This window comes from Pollachius pollachius, assembly GCF_949987615.1.
Source record: "Pollachius pollachius genome assembly, chromosome: 18".
NCBI classification, from domain to species: Eukaryota; Metazoa; Chordata; class Actinopteri; order Gadiformes; family Gadidae; genus Pollachius; species Pollachius pollachius.
The window spans coordinates 25,015-50,128 of record NC_136951.1 but is presented as its reverse complement, the minus strand read 5'-3'; the positions used below and the strand labels follow the sequence as shown (position 1 = coordinate 50,128).

The 25,114-nt window shown below is 46.0% G+C and overlaps 1 protein-coding gene across 4 annotated transcripts in view; it reads left to right on the top strand.

Annotated features, from left to right (window-relative positions):
- The window catches only part of LOC307089495 (uncharacterized protein), a 32,752-nt gene extending 7,870 nt beyond the window's left edge, over positions 1-24,882 (top strand). The window contains exons 1-16 of one of the 4 annotated variants that reach the window (XM_079755820.1): positions 2,596-2,679; positions 2,965-3,061; positions 3,206-3,322; positions 3,494-3,616; positions 3,691-3,807; positions 3,966-4,032; positions 4,184-4,412; positions 6,229-8,041; positions 8,418-8,591; positions 14,074-14,247; positions 16,779-16,952; positions 18,202-18,375; positions 18,858-19,031; positions 20,334-20,507; positions 20,683-20,729; positions 22,907-24,882. In XM_079755820.1, the coding sequence (XP_079611946.1) occupies positions 2,979-3,061; positions 3,206-3,322; positions 3,494-3,616; positions 3,691-3,807; positions 3,966-4,032; positions 4,184-4,412; positions 6,229-8,041; positions 8,418-8,591; positions 14,074-14,247; positions 16,779-16,952; positions 18,202-18,375; positions 18,858-19,031; positions 20,334-20,507; positions 20,683-20,729; positions 22,907-23,496 (4,230 nt within the window). In that variant the 5' untranslated portion in view covers positions 2,596-2,679; positions 2,965-2,978 and the 3' untranslated portion in view covers positions 23,497-24,882. Of the gene's footprint in view, positions 1-2,595; positions 2,680-2,964; positions 3,062-3,205; positions 3,323-3,493; positions 3,617-3,690; positions 3,808-3,965; positions 4,033-4,183; positions 4,413-6,228; positions 8,042-8,417; positions 8,592-14,073; positions 14,248-16,778; positions 16,953-18,201; positions 18,376-18,857; positions 19,032-20,333; positions 20,508-20,682; positions 20,730-22,906 lie in introns of those variants that run through there. The other 3 variants (XM_079755819.1, XM_079755822.1, XM_079755821.1) reach the window with 3 other exon arrangements.
- The last annotated feature ends 232 nt before the right edge of the window (positions 24,883-25,114 follow it).

Genomic DNA, 25,114 nt, shown 5'->3' with positions numbered 1-25,114 from the left:
CGGCAAGTGACTGCCCTGATGCCTGCGTCGTCGCCGGCTATCTCGCCAACCTCTGAAGCAGCTGGAACTGATGCTCCATGGCTTTCCACCTCTGTTCCTGACGAAAGGACTCCTCCTCCGCCTGGTCATGTTGCCGCCTCTGATACTCCACCATCGACTTCACGATCCTCTCAAGGCGATCCGTCCGGTCTTCTACCACTGGAGTGGGAGGCTTGGACGTTGCTGCTTTTGGCCTGGTCCCCGTCGCTGCCTTTATCTGCTTCACTATGTTCCCTGTAACCTCTCTTGAAACACTTGTGATCACCTCATTTTGGGAAAATGAGAAAGATAGGTGGCAGCTAAACTGAGTGTAATTTTGTAAAAAAAGATTGAATTCGTAAAGGAACTTGAAGCATTCCAAGAAGTTTCCTTGATTAAGGCTAGACTCTTGCTCATCATGGCCTCTAAATGGAATTCCTTGTTTGCCAAGGAAGGTGGTGATGGCTGCAATTCGCCAAAGGTATTCTCTTCTTTCTAAAATTTCAGCTGCATTTGCAGCATGAAGCTGGGTTATCACATCTCCTTTGCTCTTTGTGGTTTTGAAGCCATGCCAGCAGGACATGGTTGAGACATGGAAGGTACTCTTTTCATGCTCCCGGAATGTATCCAAAGCCCTTTTCCAGTTGGCAAAAACAGATCCACTAAGTGAATCTTTATTAATGCGTGCATTCTGCTTTCCGAATACACGGCAGGAAAAGCAGAATGCAGAATTGCCCTCTGCAATATACTCAAGCCATTTGAATTGCTCAAACCAATTTTTGTTGAAAGCTCTTTTCTAAGATCCAAACTGGCTGAAGGGATATTGTGACAGGCGCACCTGCTTCGGACCACTTTCTGGAGATCCTAGGTCACACCCTGCCATTCCACCTGCTGCCCCTAGCTCGGCCTGTTCTTCCACTGCCCTGTTTTGGTCTCTTTCTGGGATCAAACACCTAGCAATTCCACTGGCTGTCCCTTGCTGTGACATCTCTTCTGCATCGTCCCTGATTTCACCTGACTCATCTGTGTAACAAAGTAGACTCATGAAAATTTGGACTATATAATATGATATGATATAATACAATCTAATTTAAATTTATAATATAATATCAGATAATATAATTAATACAACTAGGGCTAAAAGTAGATCAAAATAAATATTATTTTTTAAAATTGAATCCATCTAGATTAACAACATCATTAGGCCTACTAACTGACTGAAATATCAGTGCATTATCATTATCAATTTTATTTGATTTTAATTTAAAATGATAATGATAATGCACTGAAGCAAGGGCGTAGGAACGGGGGGGGACGGAGGGGACGTGTCCCCTCCAATATCGGAGACAGGCGCATTTGTCCCACCTAAAAATTATACCGGATCTGTCAGGTTTCCGATATGTGTCCCCCCCAATGTTAAACTCATTCCTACGCCCCTGCACTGAAGTATTATACATATGCACACAAATAAGTACTACATTGTTTTAGGGGTTTGTCCACATCTATCACTCTGGTAGAACTCATTTAAAAAGGGGTCAAAGTTCAATGAACGTGGATATGGACGCAAGCTGAAAGTCAACAAGACGGTCTAGCACCAGCCACGCATCGGTAACATCGGTAACATGTTGGCTGCTGGTCAAACAGCGAATGCAGCAACGCGATATCTGTACATTTCTTATCTAAATCGCTAAGAAAGTTTGAGTTTAAAATAACCGATATGTCAGACATATTTTTTACCTCTTCATGATATTCAGTGGACCTCAACATTTAATTTAAGGTAACATTTGGTAACACACAACACTGTACAATATTGGCTGAGACAGAATCGCAATCAGAAAAACGGATTTCTGACATTTTAAACAACGCTGGTAATCTATTTTGTGTGAAAGGAGTAATTATCATAGCAGCCTAGCTAGCCGAGGCAGGCTAGTTAGCACTAGCACCAGCACATCAAGGTGATCTCACTGAGCTGAAACATTTGACAGGTCATTGGCAGGGGCTGCTGCTGCTACGGTATCACTGGACGTTGGTTTAGAACAATAATTTGTAATGTCCATGGTAATGTTTGTTCCACACCCTGAGGCTACTTTAACAAGTCTGCTGAGAGACGTGAATGTTTAGAAAACGTCACGTTGTCCTGGCAGCCGTTCTAAACAACCAAACGAGAGATAGCATTTTCCATTGCTTCCATGTGTTGTTTCTTTCAAAATTAAAATAAATCAAATTCAAGAGGTGAAAATCACTACCAGTTGAAACATGAGGGAACATGTCAGGGTTGTCATACCTTCAAAAGCTTAAAAAAGATCCGGGGCTTTTGACGTGAGATTCGGGGCTTCAGTCCCGAAAGCCACCCCTTAGCTCCGCGCATGATGGAGTCAGGTGTCAGGTTGACGTTAATAATGACTTTTTCTTCTTGTGTCTCCTTGTGTCCTTGGGTGACTTTAAAGGTACTTAGGACAGAATGTACAGCTGTTATATTTGTGGTGCAGTATTATGATATCTTCTTGACATCTTGCTTTGTGAAGGTGTTTAAACGTCCTCTCTTACCGGGTCTTGTTCTCTGTGGGCCTGCCTCCCAGATCTGGTTGTGATGTCACCACATGAGGAAGTCCATGTATGGTCCTGCCTTCAGAGCGGTTTAACCAGCACAGGGATCAGTTGGTATGATATCCGCATGGTGAACTTGATCTTATCAGACACATTTTGTAGCCTTTAGAGACCTTCTTTGTTGAATGATGATACTTTTTTAAAGAGTATATGAGAAATGTCTGGGATTGAGAAGGTCTATGAATCGGCGTCTATGAATCTGCGTCTGTGTCTGCGTCTTGTCCAAAGTTAACAGAGACAACGGCCCCCTGTGAGCAGAATACACAGCTCATATAAAAGCAGAGAGTAAACCAACGCTGAGTGGCAGTAGAAACAATATGGAGTTGTGTTTGTGTCCAGGTCTCCAGTCTACTATGGATGAGGAGAGAGAGGAGGGGGGTCCTGCCTCTAAGACCACTCTGTCTGGGGAACATGGCCGCCGGAGCAAAGCTAAGAGGTAAGGAGAGGATCTCTCTGTCTGTGACTGTTGTCCATCTCAGAGCTCAGCAGTCATACATCATGACATCATTAGCCTGAGTAAAAGCTGTGTGTGTGTGCGTGTGTGTGTGTGTGTGTGTGTGTGTGTGTGTGTGTGTTGAAGCCAAGAGCAGCAGCAGAGAGCAGACTCCCCTGGACCCAGCTGTGTCTCCATGAAGAGTGACCACTCTATAGGTATACCATTGAACTTTAAAGATGGACGCCCCTCCAGAGAGGAGAGGTAGGGGTTTCAAACAGACGATGAAAACAGACCAGTCTGTTGTTATCAGACTCTACTGATACTGATATCTACAAGTCTGGGGAAACATAATTGTGTGTGTGTGTGTGTGTGTGTGTGTGTGTGTGTGTGTGTGTGTGTGTGTGTGTGTGTGTGTGTGGGGGGGTGTTGAAGCCCAGAGAAGCAGCAGAGAGCAGACTCCCCTGGATCCAGCTCCAGCTGTGACTCCTTTGAGAGTGCCCCCCCTATGGAACATTGTGATAACTTTAAAGATGGAAACCAGTCTATTGAGAGGAGGTGAGGATTTATCAGAGATCATAAAGATACAACTTCTACCAAAAGTCCATAAATCCTGGTTTTTGTTTTTGTAGAAGAGCCAAGAAGGAGAGAGCAGACTCCCCTGGACCCAGCTGTGTCTCCATGAAGAGTGACCACTCTATGGGTATACCATTGCACTTTAAAGATGGACGCCCCTCCAGAGAGGAGAGGTAGGACATTCAAACAGACGAGGAAACCGGACCAGTTGGTTGTTATCAGACTCTACTGATACTGATGTCTACAAGTCTGGCGAAATATAATTGTGTGTGTGTGTGTGTGTGTGTGTGTGTGTGTGTGTGTGTGCGTGTGTGCACGTGATCCCCCACAGACACCAGAAGAGGTCAAAGGTTACCAGCGCTCAGTCTCTACAGCAGCATCAAACAGAGCTGATCAAGGTGTGTAAATGTCCACCAAGACGTTTGACTTCAGCTCTCCATGGACATTAGAAAGCATCTCTTGTCCAGCGGGACATGGATCCAGGACAGATGCTTCTGATGTCTCAGTTAGTTCAGAGTAAAGTTCTCCTTGATGGTTGTTCTGTTCCAGAGGGCTGAGGAGAACGCACACGCTTTTCTAGACAAGGAGCTGAAGAAGCTCTGGAGGGATCTCTTCTCAGATTACCCACAATGCTCTGAGGGTCAGAGAGTGGAGGAGGAGGAGGTGGATGGTAAGAATGAGGAGCAGAGGAGGCGCGCCATAGAGGGAGTGGTGGACATCACAAAGCTCTGCCTGATGGAGATGAACCAGGAGGAACTGGCCGACACACTGGGGGGCGGTAAGAGACTCTTATCTTGAAAACAGAGAAGAAATACACATTTTGATGAGCAGTAGGATATTATTATTTGTTCTCTTCAGACTAAATGACATAATGTGAGACTTTTACATTTCACACTTCCATGTGGAGACAATCTTTCCTCTTTGGGGTTAAATGGTTTGATCCAGTATGTGGGGTTTTTGTGGGGTATCAGGTTAAATGGTTTGATCCAGATATAAAGGGTAATAGTGGGGGTCTCAGCTTAAAGAATGCTAAACATCATCATTAGCAGCACCAATTCCCCCGACCACATCACCCCCATTCTCGTCCAACTACACTGGCTCCCTGTCCAACACCGGATTGACATTAAAACCTTTCTGCTCACCGACAAAGCCCTCCACAACGTGGCCCCCACTTATCTCCCCGACCTCCTCCAGGAGGACAGGCCCTGCCGCTCCCTTTGTCATCCTCAGCTGGTCTTCACCGTCCCGACCTCCCGCCTCAGCACCGTGGGTGCTAAGGCTCGTAGCACCGTGGGTGCTAGGGCTTGGTTCTATGAACGTCTTTACTGTACCGACAGCGATATATTTTTTCTCTTCTTATGACAAATGTACTTATTGTAACAAATGCACTTATTGTAAGTCGCTTTGGATAAAAGCGTCTGCTAAATGCCCTAAATGTAAATGTAAATGTAGGGCTCTCAGCACCGTGGGTGCTAGGGCTCTGAGCTGAACTGAAAGAGACACCCTGACAACATTGAAATCACTCCTCAAAACACATGTGATTCCACTGGCCTGCTCGCTGTTATGACCCCCTACCGTGGGTTCCCCTCGTATCCCCGTTGTGCTGCTGTTCTTACCCCCTCCTACCTGGGTCTCCTCACTGTTCTTACCCCCTCCTACCTGGGTCTCCTCAGTGTTCTTACCCCCTCCTACTGGGTCTTCTCACTGCTGTTCTTACCCCCTCCTACCTGGGTCTCCTCACTATTCTTACCCCCTCCTACCTGGGTCTCCTCACTGTTCTTACCCCCTCCTACCTGGGTCTCCTCACTGTTCTTACCCCCTCCTACCTGGGTCTCCTCCATGTTCTTGCCCCCTCCTACCTGGGTCTCCTCACTGTTCCTACCCCCTCCTACTTGGGTCTTATGTCTTGTTTTGATCATGCTGTTGGCGATGCAGCTCTTGATGTTTTTGACCCTAGATTGTCTAATGAAATGTAAGGTGACCTTGGGAGTCATGAAAGGTGCCTTGAAATAAAATGTTATTCAATGTAATTATTATTATTATTATTATTAATAATATTAAACATAAACTGCAGATCAACAGCAGAATAACTCTTTGGAAGAGATGCAACACTATCTCGTTATATCAGCATGTCATTTTACACCAATTCACTATCACTATTATTATCATTAGACCAATCATATTGCTGTGGAAAAAAAAAAGTCCTGAACATTTTGAATCTGTAACATGCAGTCTTTGTCACGACCAGCTTCTCCGACCACAAGTTATGAAGCCACATTAACATTAAACATTATACTGGTGATCAACAGCAGAACAACTCTGTCTGAAACCCTGTCTTGTTGTATCAGCATAGCAAATCACTTTACACTGATTCACTATCATTATTACTACCATTAGACCAATCATATTGCTGTTGAAATAATAGTCCTTACCATTTTGTATCTGTAACATGCAGTCCTTCACAACCAGCTTTTCCGAACACAAGTAATGAAGCCACTAAATATCATGAAGTTGATAATTTAACAGGAAATATTGACCTGGCCCCACTGATCACCATCCACTAACTGATGTCATCTGATGTTTTTCTAATTTAGGATCTGATGCTGTCAATTGCCAAAATAAAATCAAGGCTCATTTGAAGAAGAAGTTCAGGTGTGTGTTTGAGGGAATCGGTAAAGCAGGAAAGCAAACAGATCTGAACGACTTCTACACAGAGATCTTCATCACAGAGAGAGGCAGTGGGATCAACAAGGAACATGAGGTCAGACTGATTGAAACAGCTTCCAGGAAACCATCCAAGGAAGAAACACCAATCAGATGTGAAGACATATTTAAACCCTTACCTGGACACGATCAACCAATAAGAACAATGATGACAACTGGAGTGGCCGGCATTGGTAAAACCGTCTTAACACACAAGTTCACTCTGGACTGGGCTGAAGGCAAAACCAACCAGGACATACACTATACATTTCTCCTCACTTTCAGAGAGCTGAATTTACTGAAAGGGAAAGAGTTTAGCTTGGTGGAACTTCTTCATCACCTCTTTATTGAGACCAAAGAAGCTGGAATCTGCAGATTCGACAGGCTCCAAGTTGTCTTCATCTTGGATGGTCTGGATGAGTGTCGATATCCTCTGGGCTTCCAGAACAACCCGATATGGAATGATGCCAATAAGTCCACCTCGGTGGACGTGCTGCTGACAAACCTCATCAGGGGCGACCTGCTTCCCTCCGCTCGCATCTGGATAACCACACGCCCTGCGGCAGCCAATCAGATCCCTGCTGAGTGTGTTGACATGGTGACAGAGGTGAGGGGGTTCACCGACCAACAGAAGGAGGAGTACTTCAGGAAGAGATTCAGAGAGGAGACGCTGGCCAGCACAATCATCTCCCACGTCAAGAAATCACGAAGCCTCCACATCATGTGTCACATCCCAGTCTTCTGTTGGATCACTGCTTCAGTTCTGGAAGACATCTTCAAAAAATCCGAGATCGAAGAGATGCCCAAGACCGTGACTCAGATGTACAGCCACTTCCTGAGGGTTCAGTCCATACAGGGGGACAGGAAGTACCATGGGAGGGCTGAAACAGATCCAGACTGGAGTTCAGAGAGCAAGGAGATCATTGTTTCTCTTGGAAAACTTGCTTTTAACCAGCTGGAGAAAGGGAACCTGATCTTCTACGAGGCAGATATGGCAGAGTGTGACATCGATATCAGAGCAGCCTCAGTGTACTCAGGAGTGTTCACCCAGATCTTTAAAGAGGAGTGTGGGCTGTACCAGGACAAGGTGTTCTGCTTTGTCCATCTGAGCATCCAGGAGTTTCTGGCTGCCCTTTATGTCTTTTTGTCCTTCATCGATACTGGTGTAAATCTGCTCTCAAACTCCAGGAAAGATGAACTCCTCCTCTACCAGAGTGCTGTGGACAAGGCCTTACAGAGTGAGAACGGACACCTGGACTTGTTCCTCCGCTTCCTCCTGGGCCTCTCTCTGGAGACCAATCAGATTGTCCTACGAGGTCTGCTGGGACAGAAAAAAAGATTACTGACCACTCCGATTAAAACAGGTCTGCTGCGACTGACAGGAAGTAGGTCAAAGACCAATAAGGGAACAGTGCCTTACATCAAGGAGAAGATAAAAGGAGACCTATCTCCAGAGAGAAGCATCAATCTGTTCCACTGTCTGAATGAGCTGAACGACTGTTCTCTAGTGAAGGAGATCCAACAGTACCTGACATCAGGAAGTCTCTCCGGAGAATCTCTCTCCCCTGCTCAGTGGTCAGCTCTGGTCTTCATCTTACTGACATCAGAAGAGGAGATGGACGTGTTTGACCTGAAAAAATATTCTGCTTCAGAAGATGGTCTTCTCAGGCTGCTGCCAGTGGTCAAAGCCTCCAAAACATCTCTGTAGGTTCACTAATAACATGTATTACAATACACACTGCACAATATAAATACAACTGGAATATAAGGTTAAAATAATATGAAAAAGATTTCTGTAGGTTCAGTACAACATCTATTACTATTCTGCTCATAACAGAATAAACATACTAGTTATAATAATATACAAAACATCTCTGTAGGTATCCTATTAACGTGTAATGTATTATAGTACACATCAGAGAATATTCAGAACAATAGAATATAGAAGGAGTATTCATTTATACATCTAATTATTTAGGTTTTTTGTTAAACTAATAACATTCCTTCATTATTGAATAACTTAAAGATGTATTTTATTTTAATCACAGTTCCTGACATGTTCTCTTTATTTTGTGTGAAGGCTGAAGGGCTGTGATCTATCGGAGAGATGCTGTGAAGCTCTGGCCTCAGTTCTCAGCTCCAACTCCTCTAGTCTGAGAGAGTTGGACCTGAGTACCAATGATCTGCAGGATTCAGGAGTGAAGCTGCTCTCTGCTGGACTGGGGAGTCCACACTGTACACTGGAAACTCTCAGGTCAGTTTCACCCAATGGTCAAACAGTTACACCACAAGGTGCAATATCAGAAGACATTCAACAGATTTACATCCATCAAAGTGTGCACGTAAAGTAAAGCAGCACGAAACTGACACCCCCAAGCACACAAATGCTGTCTAAAGGTACGGCAACACTGAACATCCTCGTTAAAGGCATTGAAAATCCGCAATTTTGAATTGGGAACCATTGGTTTTTGGGGCGTACATGTGTTACATGCACTAAAGTAGCACTTTAGGAACGTTAGACGCGTTTTATGCACCTATATAACGCGCCCAACGCACCTACGTGCCAAACGCACCTATGCGCGGAGTTCAAATAATTGAACTTTTTAGGCTCCTACGCGTGACGCTTAGCCGCGATAGCCAATCAGCGTTGAGCTTGACCCGACGTCACCGGCAGAGAGACGGAGGACAGGCGCTCCGCAGCTGATATGGAGCGCCTGTAGTTGGTGTCCTGACGGGAGATCCTGACACCAACCCGGGCTAGCAGGTCATCGAACATGGCCCCAGTCAACCGAAAATACTGCTGGAACCGGCCGTCATCCAGGCGGAGTTCCTGGAGGAGGTGGTGAAACTCACCCAGCTATGAGCACCTACGGAGGATGTCATGCACCCAAACACGATGGCATTTGGGTTTCATACTCTCCTCAAACTCCCACAACATATACAGAGCAGCGATGGTGGTGATCTCAGCCATGTTTGTGGAGCAAATGAAAAGTAGCGGGGGAAAATAAGTTTTGGGCGGGCTCATCTAGCTCCGTAGGTGCGTTGAACCATTTTTGTGACACACAATGATGAAACGGCAGGTTAGGCCTAATCCTACGCACGTAACGCGTTCAGTGTGGCTGTACCTTTAGTTCTTCCGTGCTCGCCAAGTGTTTTCCTGATCGCTGTGATGTTTATTCTCCTCACAACACAGTATACATAATGATGGAATAAATCTTCTAATTATATACTCTGGTTGTTAACATAATTCACCCACGGAGCTATGGGTGGGGGGCGTGTTTAGCAGAATCTTTTAGCAGACGGAACGACCGTCTGCTAAAAGTTCAGTCCTGTTGGTTTTTGGAATGTACTGGTTTTCAAGTTGTTAATTAAAACTCAGTGCTGGATACTCCGCCTCCGACTCCCGTCTCTCGGCACTACACTGGTGACGTAGGTCTCGCTGAAGCTTCAGGGACCAAAACGAACATGGCAAAAAACGCTTTTATCAAGTTGCCGGAGTTCTGGGAGTTTTCACCGACGGCGTGGTTCGCGCAGACGGAGGCGCAGTTCGCCATCCGTGACGTCACGGACGACACCGCACGCTATTACCACGTCGTATCGGCGCTGGGGAGATCAACTGCGACCCGGGCAGCGAATTTCATTGCGAATCCCCCGAACCAGGGCAAGTACAGAGACCTCAAAGCCTTCCTCTTGAAGACTTTTGAGCTCTCGCAGACAGAGCAGGCCCAACGGTTGTTGGCTATTCGGGGCCTCGGGGACAGCAAACACTCTGAGCATATGAAGATGCACCAGTTAGGCTCTTCCGCACCCAGCAGGTGCGGAAGAGCCTAACTTCCTCTTCATAGAACTGTTCCTCCAACACATGCCACCGCAGGTCCGGACGGCACTCACGGGCACGAGGATTACTGAGCCACGCGCGTTGGCAGAAGAAGCCGACCGGTTTTTCCAGGCTGCTCGGAGTTTCGTACCCGAGGTGCTAGCCCCAACACGCAGTGTCTATCCCCCAGACAATGACGGACTAGCTAACAGAGCCCCAGTGGCCGCCAAGGGCCGCGCCAGCACAGGTGTGTGCTATTTTCACGCGCGTTTCGGCGCTAAGGCAAAGAGGTGCCAGTCCCCGTGCAATTTCAAACCGACGGGTAACGCCAAGGCTTGCGCTCATTAGTGGCTGTGAGTGCAGGCACGTCAACCCGGCTATTCTTCATCAGGGACACTCTCTCCGGCCGCGAGTTTCTTTGCGAGGACCCGCACTCAGAGAAGCGTCCTGCAGGCTACGGTGGAGGACACCGCGCCTGGTGTCCACGGCCCACAGTTGAGGTCCGCTAACGACACACCCATCCGCACGTATGGTACAAAGACTGCGGACCTGTGCTTTGGAGGCCAGCAATTCAGGTGGGATTTCGTCACGGCCGACATCTCCTTTCCCCTCCTCGGCGCGGATTTCCTTTGTGTGCACAATCTACTAGTAGACGTCAAAAACAACCGCCTGGTGGACGCACGGACGTTCTCCTCATTTGCATGTGCCCGCGGTCAAGCAGCTTAGGGCGGGTATTCCAGCTCCCTCTCAGAAGGAGACGAATATCAACGCCTGCTCAGGGAGTTCCCCGGTATAACCCGACATACCTTTTCCATGGTCACGGCGAAACATGGCGTACAGCATCATTTAGACACCAAAGGCCCACCCGTCTATGCTAGGGCCCGACGACTTAACCCCGACAGCCTGAAGGTCGCTAGGTCAGAGTTCGCCAACATGGAGCGCCTGGGCATCATCCGCCGCTCAGACAGCCCCTGGGCCTCACCCCTTAACATCGTTCCCAAGCCAGACGGTGGGTGGCGACCTTGTGGGGATTACCGCCGCCTGAACGATGCTACCACGCCCGACCGCTATCCAATCCCGCACATCCAGGACTTCTCAGCACACCTGGCGGGCAAGCGGGTCTTCTCGAAGTTGGACCTGGTGCGCAGTTACCACCAGGTGCCAGTGCATCCTTCGGACATCGCCAAGACGGCGGTAGTGACACCTTTCGGGTTATTTGAGTTCCTGCGTATGCCGTTCGAACTCAAAAACGCCGCTCAGACCTCCCAGCGGTTAATGGACTCGGCGCTCAGGGGGATGCCTTTCGTCTTCGTATATTTGGATGACATCCTGGTCGCCAGCTCCTCTGAAAAGGAGCACCAGGGTCACCTACGCGACCTCTTCATGAGGCTCGACCAGCACGGACTGATCATCAACCCGGCGAAGTGCCTGTTCGGGTTGTCCTCCATCCACTTCCTGGGGCATCTCATCAACAAAGATGGGGCCGCCCCTCTTCCGTTGAAAGTGGAGGCGATTTCTGCTTTCCCCCGCCCACACATAGCTCGGGCGCTCCGGGAATTCCTGGGGATGGTGACGTTTTACCACCGGTTCATCCGCCAGGCGGCTCATGTCATGCGCCCGCTGTACGGGGCTCTCAAGGACAAGTCCCCTGGCCAGGCTGTCGACTGGATGGCGGAGAGGGAGAAGGCATTCGATGCCATGAAGGCCGCCTTGGGCCAAGCCGCCATGTTGGCCCATCCGTCACATAATGCCCCCATCGCCATCACCACCGACACATCTGACTACGCCGTTGGCGCGATGCACGAACAATGGGTCGCAGCCGCTCGCCTTTTTCAGTCGCCAGTTGACCCCCAGGGAGCACAAATACAGCGCATTCGACAGGGAACTCCTTGGACTCTGGCTGGCGATCCGCCACTTCCGGTTCCTCCTGGAAGACCGAGAGTTTGCGGCTTTCATGGACCACAAGCCACTAACATTCTGCATGTCCAAGGTGGCAGAACCGTGGTCTGCCCGCCAGCAGCGCCAGCTTTTGTACATCTCCAAGTACACCACGGACATCCAACACATTGCTGGCAAGTCCAACGTGGTCGCAGACTGCCTCTCAAGAACAGTCATCGGAGCCGTCCAACTGGGCCTGGATTATGTCCGTATGAGCGCAAGCCAGGCCTCCGACCATGGGGTCCAGACCCTGAGGAATTTGGATACGGGTTTGCGCCTGGAGGAGGTTGCGGTTGGCAGCTCAGATGTGAGGCTATGGTGCGACGTCTCCACGGGCCAGCCTCGACCGCTGGTCTCGGTGACCTGGCGCCGGCCCGTTTTTGAGGCGTTGGATGGCCTTTCCCACCCCGGCAGGAAGCCGTCGGTGAAATTGGTTTCCCAGAGGTTTGTGTGGCAGGGGCTTAGAAAGGACGTTAGTTTTTGGGTCAGCTCATGCGTTGACTGTCAACGGCCCAAGGTGCACCGCCATATTAAGGACCCCTTTGGAGAGTTTACTGTTCCCAAGAGGAGGTTTGACCAGGTCAACGTCGACCTGGTTGGACCGCTTCCCTAATCTCAGGGGTTTACTTACCTCTTCACCATGGTGGACAGGATGACCCGCTGGCCTGAAGCTGTTCCCCTCTCCTCGACGTCGGTTTCTGACGTGGCGCGGGTGTTTATCGGCACATGGGTCACGCGCTTTGGGAATCCTTCAGACCTCTCCTCGGACCGGGGCTCGCAGTTCACCTCGGAACTTTGGAATGCGGTGGCTGAGGGGTATGGGGTCAAGCTGCACCACACTACCGCCTATCACCCCCAGGCCAACGGCTTGTGCGAACGTTTCCACCGTTCCATGAAGGCAGCCCTATGGGCCAGCTTGAAGAATGGCGACTGGGTGGATAGGCTGCCATGGGTTATGCTCGGCCTCAGGTGCGCCCCTAAGGAGGACCTGCAGTCCTCATCGGCAGAGCTGGTCTATGGGCAGGCCGTATGGGTGACAGGGGGTTTTATTCCTGACGCCTCGGTATCATGGTCGGCAGCCAAGCACCGTTCCCACGTCGCAACACGGCACACCCACTTTCCGCATGCCCCCCGATCTGCGCGCGGTGGACTAGGTCTTTATTCGCCACGACGCCCACCGTGGTCCCCTACGTCCTCCTTACTATGGCCCGTTCAGGGTTTTACGCCACTGCGACAAGTGCCTGGTGGCAGACGTCGGGGGTAGGCCTGAGACTGTTTCCTGGGATAGGATTAAGCCAGCTAACGTGGACGTTTCCAGACAGGTGGAGGTGGCGCAACACCCACGCCGGGGACGTCCGCCTGCGCCGCCCCCCACACTGACCGCTGAGACTCCCTTGACCTCGTTGACCCCCGGGAGCTCCGAGTTGGTGGACGGCACCGACGTGCCTGCTGCTTACTCTGCCTCGGCCCTTGTCATCCGCTCGCGACGGGGTCGTGTCGTCGCCCCTTTCCGTCACAAGGACTTTGACTATGGTTGAATTCTGGGGGCCTTGTGTGGTGGTTAACATAATTCACCCACGGAACTATGGGTGGGGGGCGTGTTTAGCATGGACTCTTTTAGCAGACGGAACGACCGTCTCAGTTCAGTTCTGTTGGTTTTTGGAATGTACTGGTTTTCAAGTTGTTAATTAAAACTCAGTGCTGGATACTCCGCCTCCGAATCCCGTCTCTCGGCACTACAATACAAAGCATCGCTTTAGATTAACTGATAACATTACAATACATAATATACATAATACAACAACAAAAAGTAATATTAATATACAAAATTAATTTTCAAACGCTGCAAAACAACTATCTTGTATTTTTCTACATTTTACACCCAATTTGAATAACCACAATTTCTTCATTATGTAATAAGTTGAAGATGTAAGTTATTTTAATCACAGTTCCTAACCTGTTCTCTTTATTTTGTGTGAAGGCTGAAGGGCTGTGATCTGTCAGAGAGATGCTGTGAAGCTCTGACATCAGTTCTCAGCTCCAATTCCTCTAGTCTGAGAGAGCTGGACCTGAGTACCAATCGGCTGAAGGATTCAGGAGTGAAGCTGCTCTCTGCTGGACTGGGGAGTCCACACTGTACACTGGAAACTCTCAGGTCCATTTTACCCAATGGTCAAACAGTTACACCACAAGGTTCAATATCAGAAGACATTTACATTTACATTTAGCAGGGCATTTAGCAGACGCTTTTATCCAAAGCGACTTACAATAAGTGCATTTGTTACAATAAGTACATTTGTCATAAGAAGTGAAACAATATATCGCTGTCGATACAGTAACGATGTTCATAGAACCAAGTGCAAGTATTACAATCGCTAGGCTAACCCATTCCCCGTGTAAAGCAATGATAGCAGCTACTGTAGATGCTGCACAATTAAGTACCTTGAATAAGTGCAATGTACAAGTGCCAGGACGTACAACGTTCGATGGTGGCTGTGCATTGGTTTCTATGCAGAGTCGAGGTGAACTCTGAACAGGTGAGTTTTGAGTCTTTTGCGGAAGCTGGTGAGCGACTCTGCGATCCTGACATCGGTAGGGAGCTCGTTCCACCAATGAGGTCCCAAAAGAGAGAAAAGCTGTGACTTCGCTGATCGACCTTTGCTTGCTCTTAGTGATGGCGGTACCAGACGTCCAGTTGAGGTAGTTGAGCGGAGGGATCGAGCTGGGATGTGTGGCTTTACTAATGCTTGGAGGTAGGCAGGGGCAGTTCCATCGAATGCCTTGCATGCCAGTACCATCATCTTGAATCTGATGCGAGCTATTACAGGGAGCCAGTGGAGGTCTCGGAAGAGGGGGGTTACACATGTGAGAACTTTGGTAGGTTGAACACGTGGCACGCTGCCGCATTCTGGATGCGCTGCAAGGGTTTAAATCACAGAGGCAGGGAGTCCAGCCAAGAGCGAGTTGCAGTAGTCGAGGTTGGAGGTGACCAGTGATTGGACTAGAAGCTGAGCTGCTTCCCTTTTGAGGAAGGGCCGGATCCTGCGGATGTTGTAAAGTGCAAATCTGCAGGATCGGGCCACCGTAGTGATGTTTGCGGTGCAGCATAACTGATTGTCCAACACTACACCAAGGTTTTTGGCAGTTGGAGAAGGAGATCCAATGATGTTCTCAACAGTGACCAGTAAGTCCATGTGTGGGCAATCTTTCCCTGGTATTAGGAGGAGCCCAGTCTTGTTGAGGTTAAGCCTCAGGTGATGGGCAATTGTCCAGGTGCTGACTTCTGCCAGATATTCAGATATGCGTGTTGCAATCAGGGCTTTGTCAGATGAGGGAAAAGAGAAAAATAGCTGAGTGTCGTCAGCATAGCAGTGATAGGAAAAGCCGTGAGATGTAATTACAGAGCCCAGAGATCTGGTATAGAGGGAGAACAGAAGTGGCCCCAGTACAGAGCCTTGAGGGACACCAGTATCAAGCGTGCAAGGTTTGGACAAGGAGTCATTCCATGTTACCTGATAAGTGCGATTCATCAGGTAGGATGTGAACCTGGAAATGGCAGATTCAGCTATGCCAAGTTCGGCGAGAGTGGCGAGGAGGATCTGGTGGTTCACAGTGTCAAATGCTGCAGACAGGTCAAGGAGAATGAGAACCGATGAGAGGGACGAGGCTCTGGCCGTACGGAGGGACTCAGTCACCACGAGGAGACTGAGTCAGTCTCAGTGGAGCGTGCTTTTTTGAAGCCTGACTGGTGAGGGTCAAGCAGGTTGTTAGATGAGAGATAGGAGGACAGTTGGTTAGCGACGGCACGTTCCAATGTTTTAGAGAGGAATGAAAGAAGAGATACCGGACTGTAATTCTGGATGTCAGTGGTATCAAGGGTTGGTTTTTTGAGGAGAGGATTTATTCTGGCAGTCTTGAAAGACGTTGGAACAATGCCAGAAGCGAGGGAGGAGTTAATAGGTGCGGTGAGAAATGCAGGATGTCGTTTGACACAGCCTGGAGGAGGGAGGAAGGTATAGTGTCAAGGGGGCAGGTGGTGGCATGGTTAGATGTTATAATTCCGTTGACCTCGTCTGAGGTGAGAGGGATAAATTGGGTAAAGACAGAGGTGGGGGTGGAGGGAGGGAGGATGGTGGCAGTAATAAAAAAGGAGCTAATGTCCTTTACTTTCTGGGTAAAGTAGGTAACAAAGTCATCAGCAGTGAGGCAGGAAGGAGGAGGAGGGGAGGGAGGGTTGAGGAGGGAAGAGAAAAAGGAACATTTAACAGATTAACATCCATAAAACTGCGCACATGAAGTGAAGCAGCACGCAACTGACACCCCCAAGCGCACAAATAATGTTTTAGTTCTCGTGCTCCCAAAGTGTTTTCCTTATCGCTAAGATGTTTATTCTCCTCACAACACAATTTACATAATATTGGAATAAAACTTCCAACTACATACAAAAAATCGCTTTAGATTAACTGATAACATGAATTACAATACAATGCATAATATACATAATATTGCAACTAAAAGCAATATTAATATAAAAAACGACTTTTCAAACACTGCAAAACAACTATCTTATTGTTATACATTTTACACCTAATTTGAATAACCACAATTTCTTCGTTATGTAATAAATTGAAGATATAAGTTATTTTAATCGCAGTTCCTAACCTGTTATCTTTATTTTATGTGAAGGCTGAAGGGCTGTGATCTGTCAGAGAGATGCTGTGAAGCTCTGGCCTCAGTTGTCAGCTCCAACTCCTCTAGTCTGAGAGAGCTGGACCTGAGTACCAATGATCTGCAGGATTCAGGAGTGAAGCTGCTCTCTGCTGGACTGGGGAGTCCACACTGTCCACTGGAAACTCTCAGGTCAGTTTTCAGCCTCTTCAAACTGGGTCTTGGGGTTGTTTAATATGTAAGGGATGGTCAACGACTAGTTGGACCGTAATCAAAAAATGAACTTACAAAACGGTATGCATGTAATATGTTATGTAACTCTGCCCCGCTGATGTGAGGGTTAGGGTGTGGTAGGAAATAACGAGTTCTATCACTTCAACTAACTAAGACTTACTCACAAACAAAGCTGTTTCCCATATGAGATGTCCGCCCACGGCCGGTCAGTCATAAATTCCTTTGAGCATGTGGTCAACAACAACTAATCTAAAACACGAGGTTGAGGTCAGCACGCCTTGACCCCAGACTCTCTGGCACTGTGTCAAGCCATGGAGGTGTTTTAGATGTTTTCTACTATTAGATATATAGGCCTATTAATAATCATAGTTTGCCATAAAAATGTAATTGTTAATTTCTTCCATAAGGGGTTAACTACTAGTATGTTATGTTTGTTATATGTTATATAGCTCTGGCCAGCTGATGTGAGGGTTAGGGTTTGACCTGTTAACTACTAGTATGTTATGTATGTTATGTGTTATGTAGCTCTGGCCAGCTGATGTGAGGGTTAGGGGTTGACCTGTTAACTACTAGTATGTTATATTTGTTATATGTTATGTAACTCTGGTCAGCAGATGTGAGCTGAGGAGTTGTCATTAGTGTAGACATGGGGATGAGGCTTTAGCTGTGCTGTGATCTGAATATAATGTACACCTCTCCATAGAACATCACTGGCCGTGGTAAAGTGAATCATATTGAACATTAAAGATGGACCTTATTCACATCACATTAGTTTTGTGTAGTGCTGCTCATGTCCGATGCCTTTCTGCTGCTCTTTTGCCTGCTGAAAAAACTCTCCCTTGTTCTACACAATGTTAGAACCTGTGAAGAAACGGTCTCAGTGTACCAAACACAGTGGACTTCTCCTGACGCAAACCAAACAATATCTCATTGAGTTGTAGCTATTGAGAAAGGAGCATTTGTTAAAGATCCTGTTTCACATCCAAGTGAAGGAAGTTCTGATGTCTGTGATGATGTCATCTCTCCACTTCCTCTTCCTGTTCTCCTTGTCCTCCAAATGGAATGAATACACTTTATAAATGTGGTTACTTTAGTATGAACTGCTCTCAACAAGAATAAATATAATAAAGTGTGTGTGTGTGTGTGTGTGTGTGTGTGTGTGTGTGTGTGTGTGTGTGTGTGTGTGTGTGTGTGTGTGTGTGTGTAGCTTGTCTTTCTGCCTGATCACACAGGAAGGCTGTGCTTCTCTGGCCTCAGCTCTGAGCTCCAACCCCTCCCATCTGAGAGAGCTGGACCTGAGCTACAATCACCCAGGAGACTCTGGAGCTGCGCTGCTCTCTGCTGGACTGGAGGATCAACGCTGGAGACTGGACACTCTCAGGTCCGTTTTACCCAATGGTCAAACAGTTACACCACAAGGTTCAATATCAGAAGACATTTAACAGATTAACATCCATAAAAATGCACACATAAAGTGAAGCAGCACGCAACTGACACCCCCAAGCGCACAAATAATGTCTTAGTTCTCGTGCTCCCAAAGTGTTTTCCTGATCGCTATGATGTTTATTCTCCTCACAACACAATATGCATAATATTGGAATAAAACTTCCAACTACACACAAAATATCGCTTTAGATTAACTGATAACATGTATTACAATACAATGCATAATATACATAATATTGCAACTAAAAGTAATATTAATATACAAAACGACTTTTCAAACACTGCAAAACAACTATCTTATTGTTATACATTTTACACCTAATTTGAATAACCACAATTTCTTCATTATGTAATAAGTTGAGGATGTAAGTTATTTTAATCAAAGTTCCTAACCTGTCCTCTTTATTTTGTGTAAAGGCTGAAGGGCTGTAATCTGTCAGAGAGATGCTGTGATGCTCTGGCCTCAGTTCTCAGCTCCAACTCCTCTAGTCTGAAAGAGCTGGACCTGAGTACCAATGATCTGCAGGATTCAGGAGTGAAGCTGCTCTCTGCTGGACTGGGGAGTCCACACTGTACACTGGAAACTCTCAGGTCAGTTTTCAGCCTCTTCAAACTGGGTCTTGGGGTTGTTTAATATGTAAGGGATGGTCCACGACTAGTTGGACCATTATCAAAAAACGAACTTACAAAACGGTATGCATGTTATATGTTATGTAACTCTGCCCCGCTGATGTGAGGGTTAGGGTTTGGTAGGAAATAACGAGTTCTATCACTTCAACTAACTAAGACTTACTCACAAACGAAGCTGTTTCCCATATGAGATGTCCGCCCACGGCCGGTCAGTCATAAATTCCTTTAAGCATGTGGTCAACAACAACTAATCTAAAACACAAGGTTGAGGTCAGCACGCCTTGACCCCAGACTCTCTGGCACTGTGTCAAGCCTTGGAGGTGTTTTAGATGCTTTCTACTATTAGATATATAGGCCTAATAATAATCATAGTTTGCCATAAAAATGTAATTGTTCATTTCTTCCATAAAGGTATAACTAGTATGTTATGTTTGTTATATGTTACGTAGCTCTGGCCAGCTGATGTGAGGGTTAGGGGTTGACCTGTTAACTGCTAGTATGTTATGTTTGTTATATGTTATGTAGCTCTGGCCCGCTGATGTGAGGGTTAGGGGTTGACCAGTTAACTACTAGTATGTTATGTTTGTTATATGTTACGTAGCTCTGGCCAGCTGATGTGAGGGTTAGGGGTTGACCTGTTAACTACTAGTATGTTATGTTTGTTATATGTTATGTAACTCTGGTCAGCATATGTGAGCTGAGGAGTTGTCATTAGCGTAGACATGGGGATGAGGCTTTAGCTGTGCTGTGATCTGAATATAATGTACACCTCACCATAGAACATCACTGGCCGTGGTAAAGTGAATCATATTGAACATTAATGATGGACTTTATTAACTTCACATTAGTTTGGTGTAGTGCTGCTCTTGTCCGATGCATTTCTGTTGCTCTTTTGCCTGCTGACAAAACTCTCCCTTGTTCTACACAATGTTAGAACCTGTGAAGAAATGGTCTCAGCGTACCAAACAGAGCGGATTTCTCCTGACTCTATCCAAACAATATCTCATTGAGTTGTAGCTATTGAGAAAGGAACATTTGTTTAAGATCCTGTTTCACATCCAAGTGAAGGAAGTTCTGATGTCTGTGATGATGTCATCTCCCCACTTCCTCTTCCTGTTCTCCTTGTCCTCCAAATGGAATGAATACACTTTATAAATGTGGTTACTTTAGTATGAACTGCTCTCAACCAGAATAAATATAATAAAGTGTGTGTGTGTGTGTGTGTGTGTGTGTGTGTGTGTGTGTGTGTGTGTGTGTGTGTAGCTTGTCTGGCTGCCTGGTCACACAGGAAGGCTGTTCTTCTCTGGCCTCAGCTCTGAGCTTCAACCCCTCCCATCTGAGAGAGCTGGACCTGAGCTACAATCACCCAGGAGACTCTGGAGCTGCGCTGCTCTCTGCTGGACTGGAGGATCCACGCTGGAGACTGGACACTCTCAGGTATGGAGAAGACAGCTCACCACTCAGGGACAAAGTCTCCTACGAGGATTCAAGCCGCTGCTAGATGAAGTGGTTTGAAGAGGCAGCTGTCACTCATGTTGTGTAGAACGTGATGAGACGGCAGATGATGAAGGAAAATGTTTCAACATGCTGCTCTCACTTTGTTTACCCCCAGTGTGGAGCACGGTGGAGTGTGGAGGCTGCAACCAGTTCCACAGAGATGTAAGTGTCGCTTTAGTTTATGTATATATATTTATATATACATACATATATATACATACATTCATACATGCATACATACATACATACATACATACATACATACATACATACATACATGCACAAGGATCGATACTTGGCCCGCTTTTGTTTAGTCTGTATATTAATGATCTGCCGTTGGTTTGCCCTGATATCAAAATACAAATGTATGCAGACGACACTGTAGTATATGTGCATGCCAAAACAAAAGATCTGGCTGCTGCTAAACTCACCACAGCTATGGACCAGATCACTAATTGGCTAAACCATTGCTGCCTCCAACTTAATGTTAATAAAACCGTAGGAATGTTTTTTACCAAAAGACAATGTAACACCATGTCAAACATAAAAATATCAGGTCAAAACATAAGTATTATGCCACAATTTAAGTATCTGGGCATTATCATTGATTCTGCTCTTTCTTTTAAAGCACACATTAAGAAAGTTTGCAACAGGGTCAAGTTTAGCCTAGCCAATTTTAAATATATTAGAAATTCCCTAACTTTTAATGTTGCCAAACTTTACATGGATGCCATGATTATGTCACATCTTACATACTGTATGACAAGCTGGGGGCAAACTAACAGTTTGTCATTGAAGCCATTAGCAACTCTTTATAAGAGAACACTCAAAGTGTTGGACCAGAAGCCTGACAGTTCACATCATTGTAATATATTAAATAACCGTAAACTGCTGAGCTGGGAAGATGTAATCAAATATAAAAACATCTGCCTGGTTTTCAAAATTCTGCATAACACCGCTCCTCCTCCTTTAAAGTCATTCATAATCCAACGTAACAGCAGCAATCAGATCACCAGAAGCGCCACACGGGGTGACCTTCTAATCCCATTTAGAAAAAGCACATTTGGACAACAATCATTTTCTGTTAGAGCAATGCAAAATTGGAATTCACTGCCTACCACTATCAATGATATACATACATATTCCACCTTTACAGCACACCTTAAAACATGGCTGTCCGACAACTATAATTGCACACATCAACTTCTGTCAGACGTGATGTGTGCGTTTGATGTAACATAGTCTTAGTCATTGTTGCTGCCGCTCCATCTCTGCTACCTGCCTGCATGTTCTGCCCTATGTGCTTTCAATGTGATCTTTGTGGCCTATTTTCCCTTGTCTCCTGTGTGTTTGTGTTGTTGTTGCATGAACTGCCTTGATATCTTTGCCATCATCTGTGCTTGCCTGTTTGTTCTTGTTCCAACTGTGTGCAATATGTTTGTTTGTCTTTTTCCCCTTTTTGCTCAGGCCTGCTGTAATTATATATGTAATGTATTTTTTTTTTTTACTGTTATGTATTGAAGGTTGCCTACTGAGAACTGGCTGGGGACTACAGCTGGAAATTAGCCAAATAGGCTAAAGCTGCTCCTTCTCAAAGGGGACTGTCCACAAAACTATAAACAAATAAACTAAACTAAACTAAACTACATACATACATACATACATACATACATACATACATACATACATACATACATACATACATACATACCCACCCACCCACCCACCCACCCACCTACCTACCTACCTACCTACCTACCTACCTACCTACCTACATACATACATAGAAACATACCGCTGTGTTTTTTTTGGAAATAGTTTGCCAAGTAAGGATCGCTTTTAGCTAACTGTATTTGGTAAAGGTTTGAACTAGTCTCTATAAAGCAAAAGGAGGGGAATTGTATAGGCACGCGTGGAGATGCACTAAGTAGGGCATCTGAAGGATGCGTCACCTGGAGCTCCTATGTATGATATGTTAATGTGAAGTAAATATTGAGGGAGTAAATGCACTCTACAAATTTCTCCTCATTTCAATGTTTTGATTGGGACAGCCACTCACTCGCACATGGGATTTCCAATCAACTTTAACTTTAATTATCTTAAACACAATGTGTCCTATTGCTTGGAAAATATACAGCACTTGATTCCAATATAGTACCTATCATATGATTTTTTTTGTCTTTCTATGTTAATGTTTGAAGAAGAGAGCGATCACAAAAAAAGTCTGAAAGAGAATAAAGAGAAGAAGAGCACAGGAGAACAGTACAAGTGATGATGATGATGATGATGATGAGTATGAAGAGCGGTTCAGCAGCTCATCATGTCTGGTTCTCCCTCAGATGCCTGTGAACTCACACTGGATCCCAACACGGCCCACAGACTCCTCTCTCTGTCTGAGGACAACAGGAAGGTGACGCTGTTTGGAGAGGACCAGTCGTATCCGGATCGACCACAGAGATTTGATTCCCGGCTCCAGGTGTTGGGTAGAGAGGCTCTGACTGGCCGCTGTTACTGGGAGGTAGAGAGGGAAGGACCTGTTGAGATAGGAGTGACATACAGAGGAATCACAAGGAGAGGACGGGGTGATGACAGCAGGCTTGGACTGAACAACAAGTCCTGGTGTCTTTATTGTTATGATGATGGTTACTCTGCCCAGCACAACGGTACAGTAACAGTCCTCCCTCTCCCCCCCGCTGGCTCCACCAGAGTAGGAGTGTATCTGGACCGGCCTGCTGGCTCTCTGTCCTTCTACAGAGTGTCCCCAGGTGGAGGAGGGTCCTCAGACACACTGACACACCTCCACACCTTCTGGTCCTCCTTCACCCAGGAGGACCTCCTCCCTGGGTTGGGGGTATGGGGGTGGGCCTCAGCGTCTGTGTTGGTTGTAGAAAAAAAATCGTACGGAAGCTGTGGACCAGCATCTCTGTGATCTCTCAGCGGGGGGATTAGGGTGGGGGCCCTCAGTGGGGGCCTCAGCGTCTGCGTTGGTTGTAGAAAAAAAAAATGTGCCCCCGTACCTATACACACCAACACACACACCTACACACACACAGACACATACACAAACACACACACAGACACACATAGACACATACACATACACACAAACACACACACTAGTAAGAGGATGAGAGGCTCTCTCTCTATCTCTCTCTCTCTCTCTCTCTCTCTCTCTCTTTTCTTTCTCTCTCACTGTGTGTCTGTGTCTGTGTCTGTGTGTGTGTCTCTCTCTCTCTCTCTCTCTCTCTCTCGCTCTCTCTCTCTCTCTCTCTTTTTCTTTCCCTCTCTCCCTCTTCTAGACAGTATAGTATGATAAACCATGAAAAGACTTTTAAGATCTTCCATAGTTAGAGAAGCACATTTATTATTTGAAATGTATATAAAATACCTATTGATGGTAAATGTTTGTATATTTTCAGACATCACCAGTTTTGGTCTTAAGGGCTCTGATATCATCATTTTTGTCATAATCCTGATTTGCAACCTGATTTAAAGCAGATTTTATATTTTATTAATAATAAGCAAGAGGTCTGTGGGATAATGTTGCACGTTGTAAATTACTTAAGACTAAATCTTGATTTTTTAGATTTTTCGTGTTCTGTTGAGAACCAAGCGGCCGCAGAACATGCTCAGTTATTAAAGATATGTCCAAACCTGTTGATGATTTGTAAAGTCTGCTGCTTCTATTGTTTTACTAACCATAGACTGTAACATCTTTTTCCATGTCAGGTGACGAACATGTGACTTTATTTCGTAGACTTATATTACGCCACATGAAAGTCAGCTTCACGCGCTATGAATCTAAAAAAATAACAATTAACTTCTCCCTCGAAAAGGTGCCCATCACGGGTCACTGTCTGAACAGTGTCTCATCCCTCCACCACTAAAGCAACTCTCAGTTTCCTTGTCAGACTCTTTGAGTAAGTCCTTTTTTTAAGGGACTATTTTTCTGTAAAGGGACATTAGCACCCCCTATCGCCTATTGACAGTACTTCAGGTAGGACGTCCCTCCCTCAGCCTCCATTGACTCCCATTCATTTCCCCGAAAGTCACATAATCCTGATGTACGACCTGATTTAATGCAGATTTTATATTTTATTCATAATAACCAAGAGGTTAATGGGATAATGTTGTATGTTGTAAATTACTTTAAACTGAATCTTGATTTTTTTGTGTTCTGATGGTAAAAAAACGGCCGCAGAACATGTTGTTGTTTTAGTCCTTGTGTTTATTCTGTACATGAAAGGGACTATTTTTCTGTTGTATTTATTAATGAAACATAATTGCAATAAACAACTCGGTGGATCCAACTGAATGTTCTTGTGTGTTCAGCTGATGATTTCTCGTTTTTTTAGTGAATAATGCTTCCATAAGTGCCTTAAGAAAAATAATATATTAATTATGGCTGTCAAATTAACGCAGATTAATCACGCTTCTATAGTGCCCTTTGACCCGGTGCGTCATTTGCGTTGAAACAAAATGGAGACAGACGAGAAGACGCTGCTCGGTCCGTGCACGGAAAAGTTAAAGTTTAAACTCCCAGACGG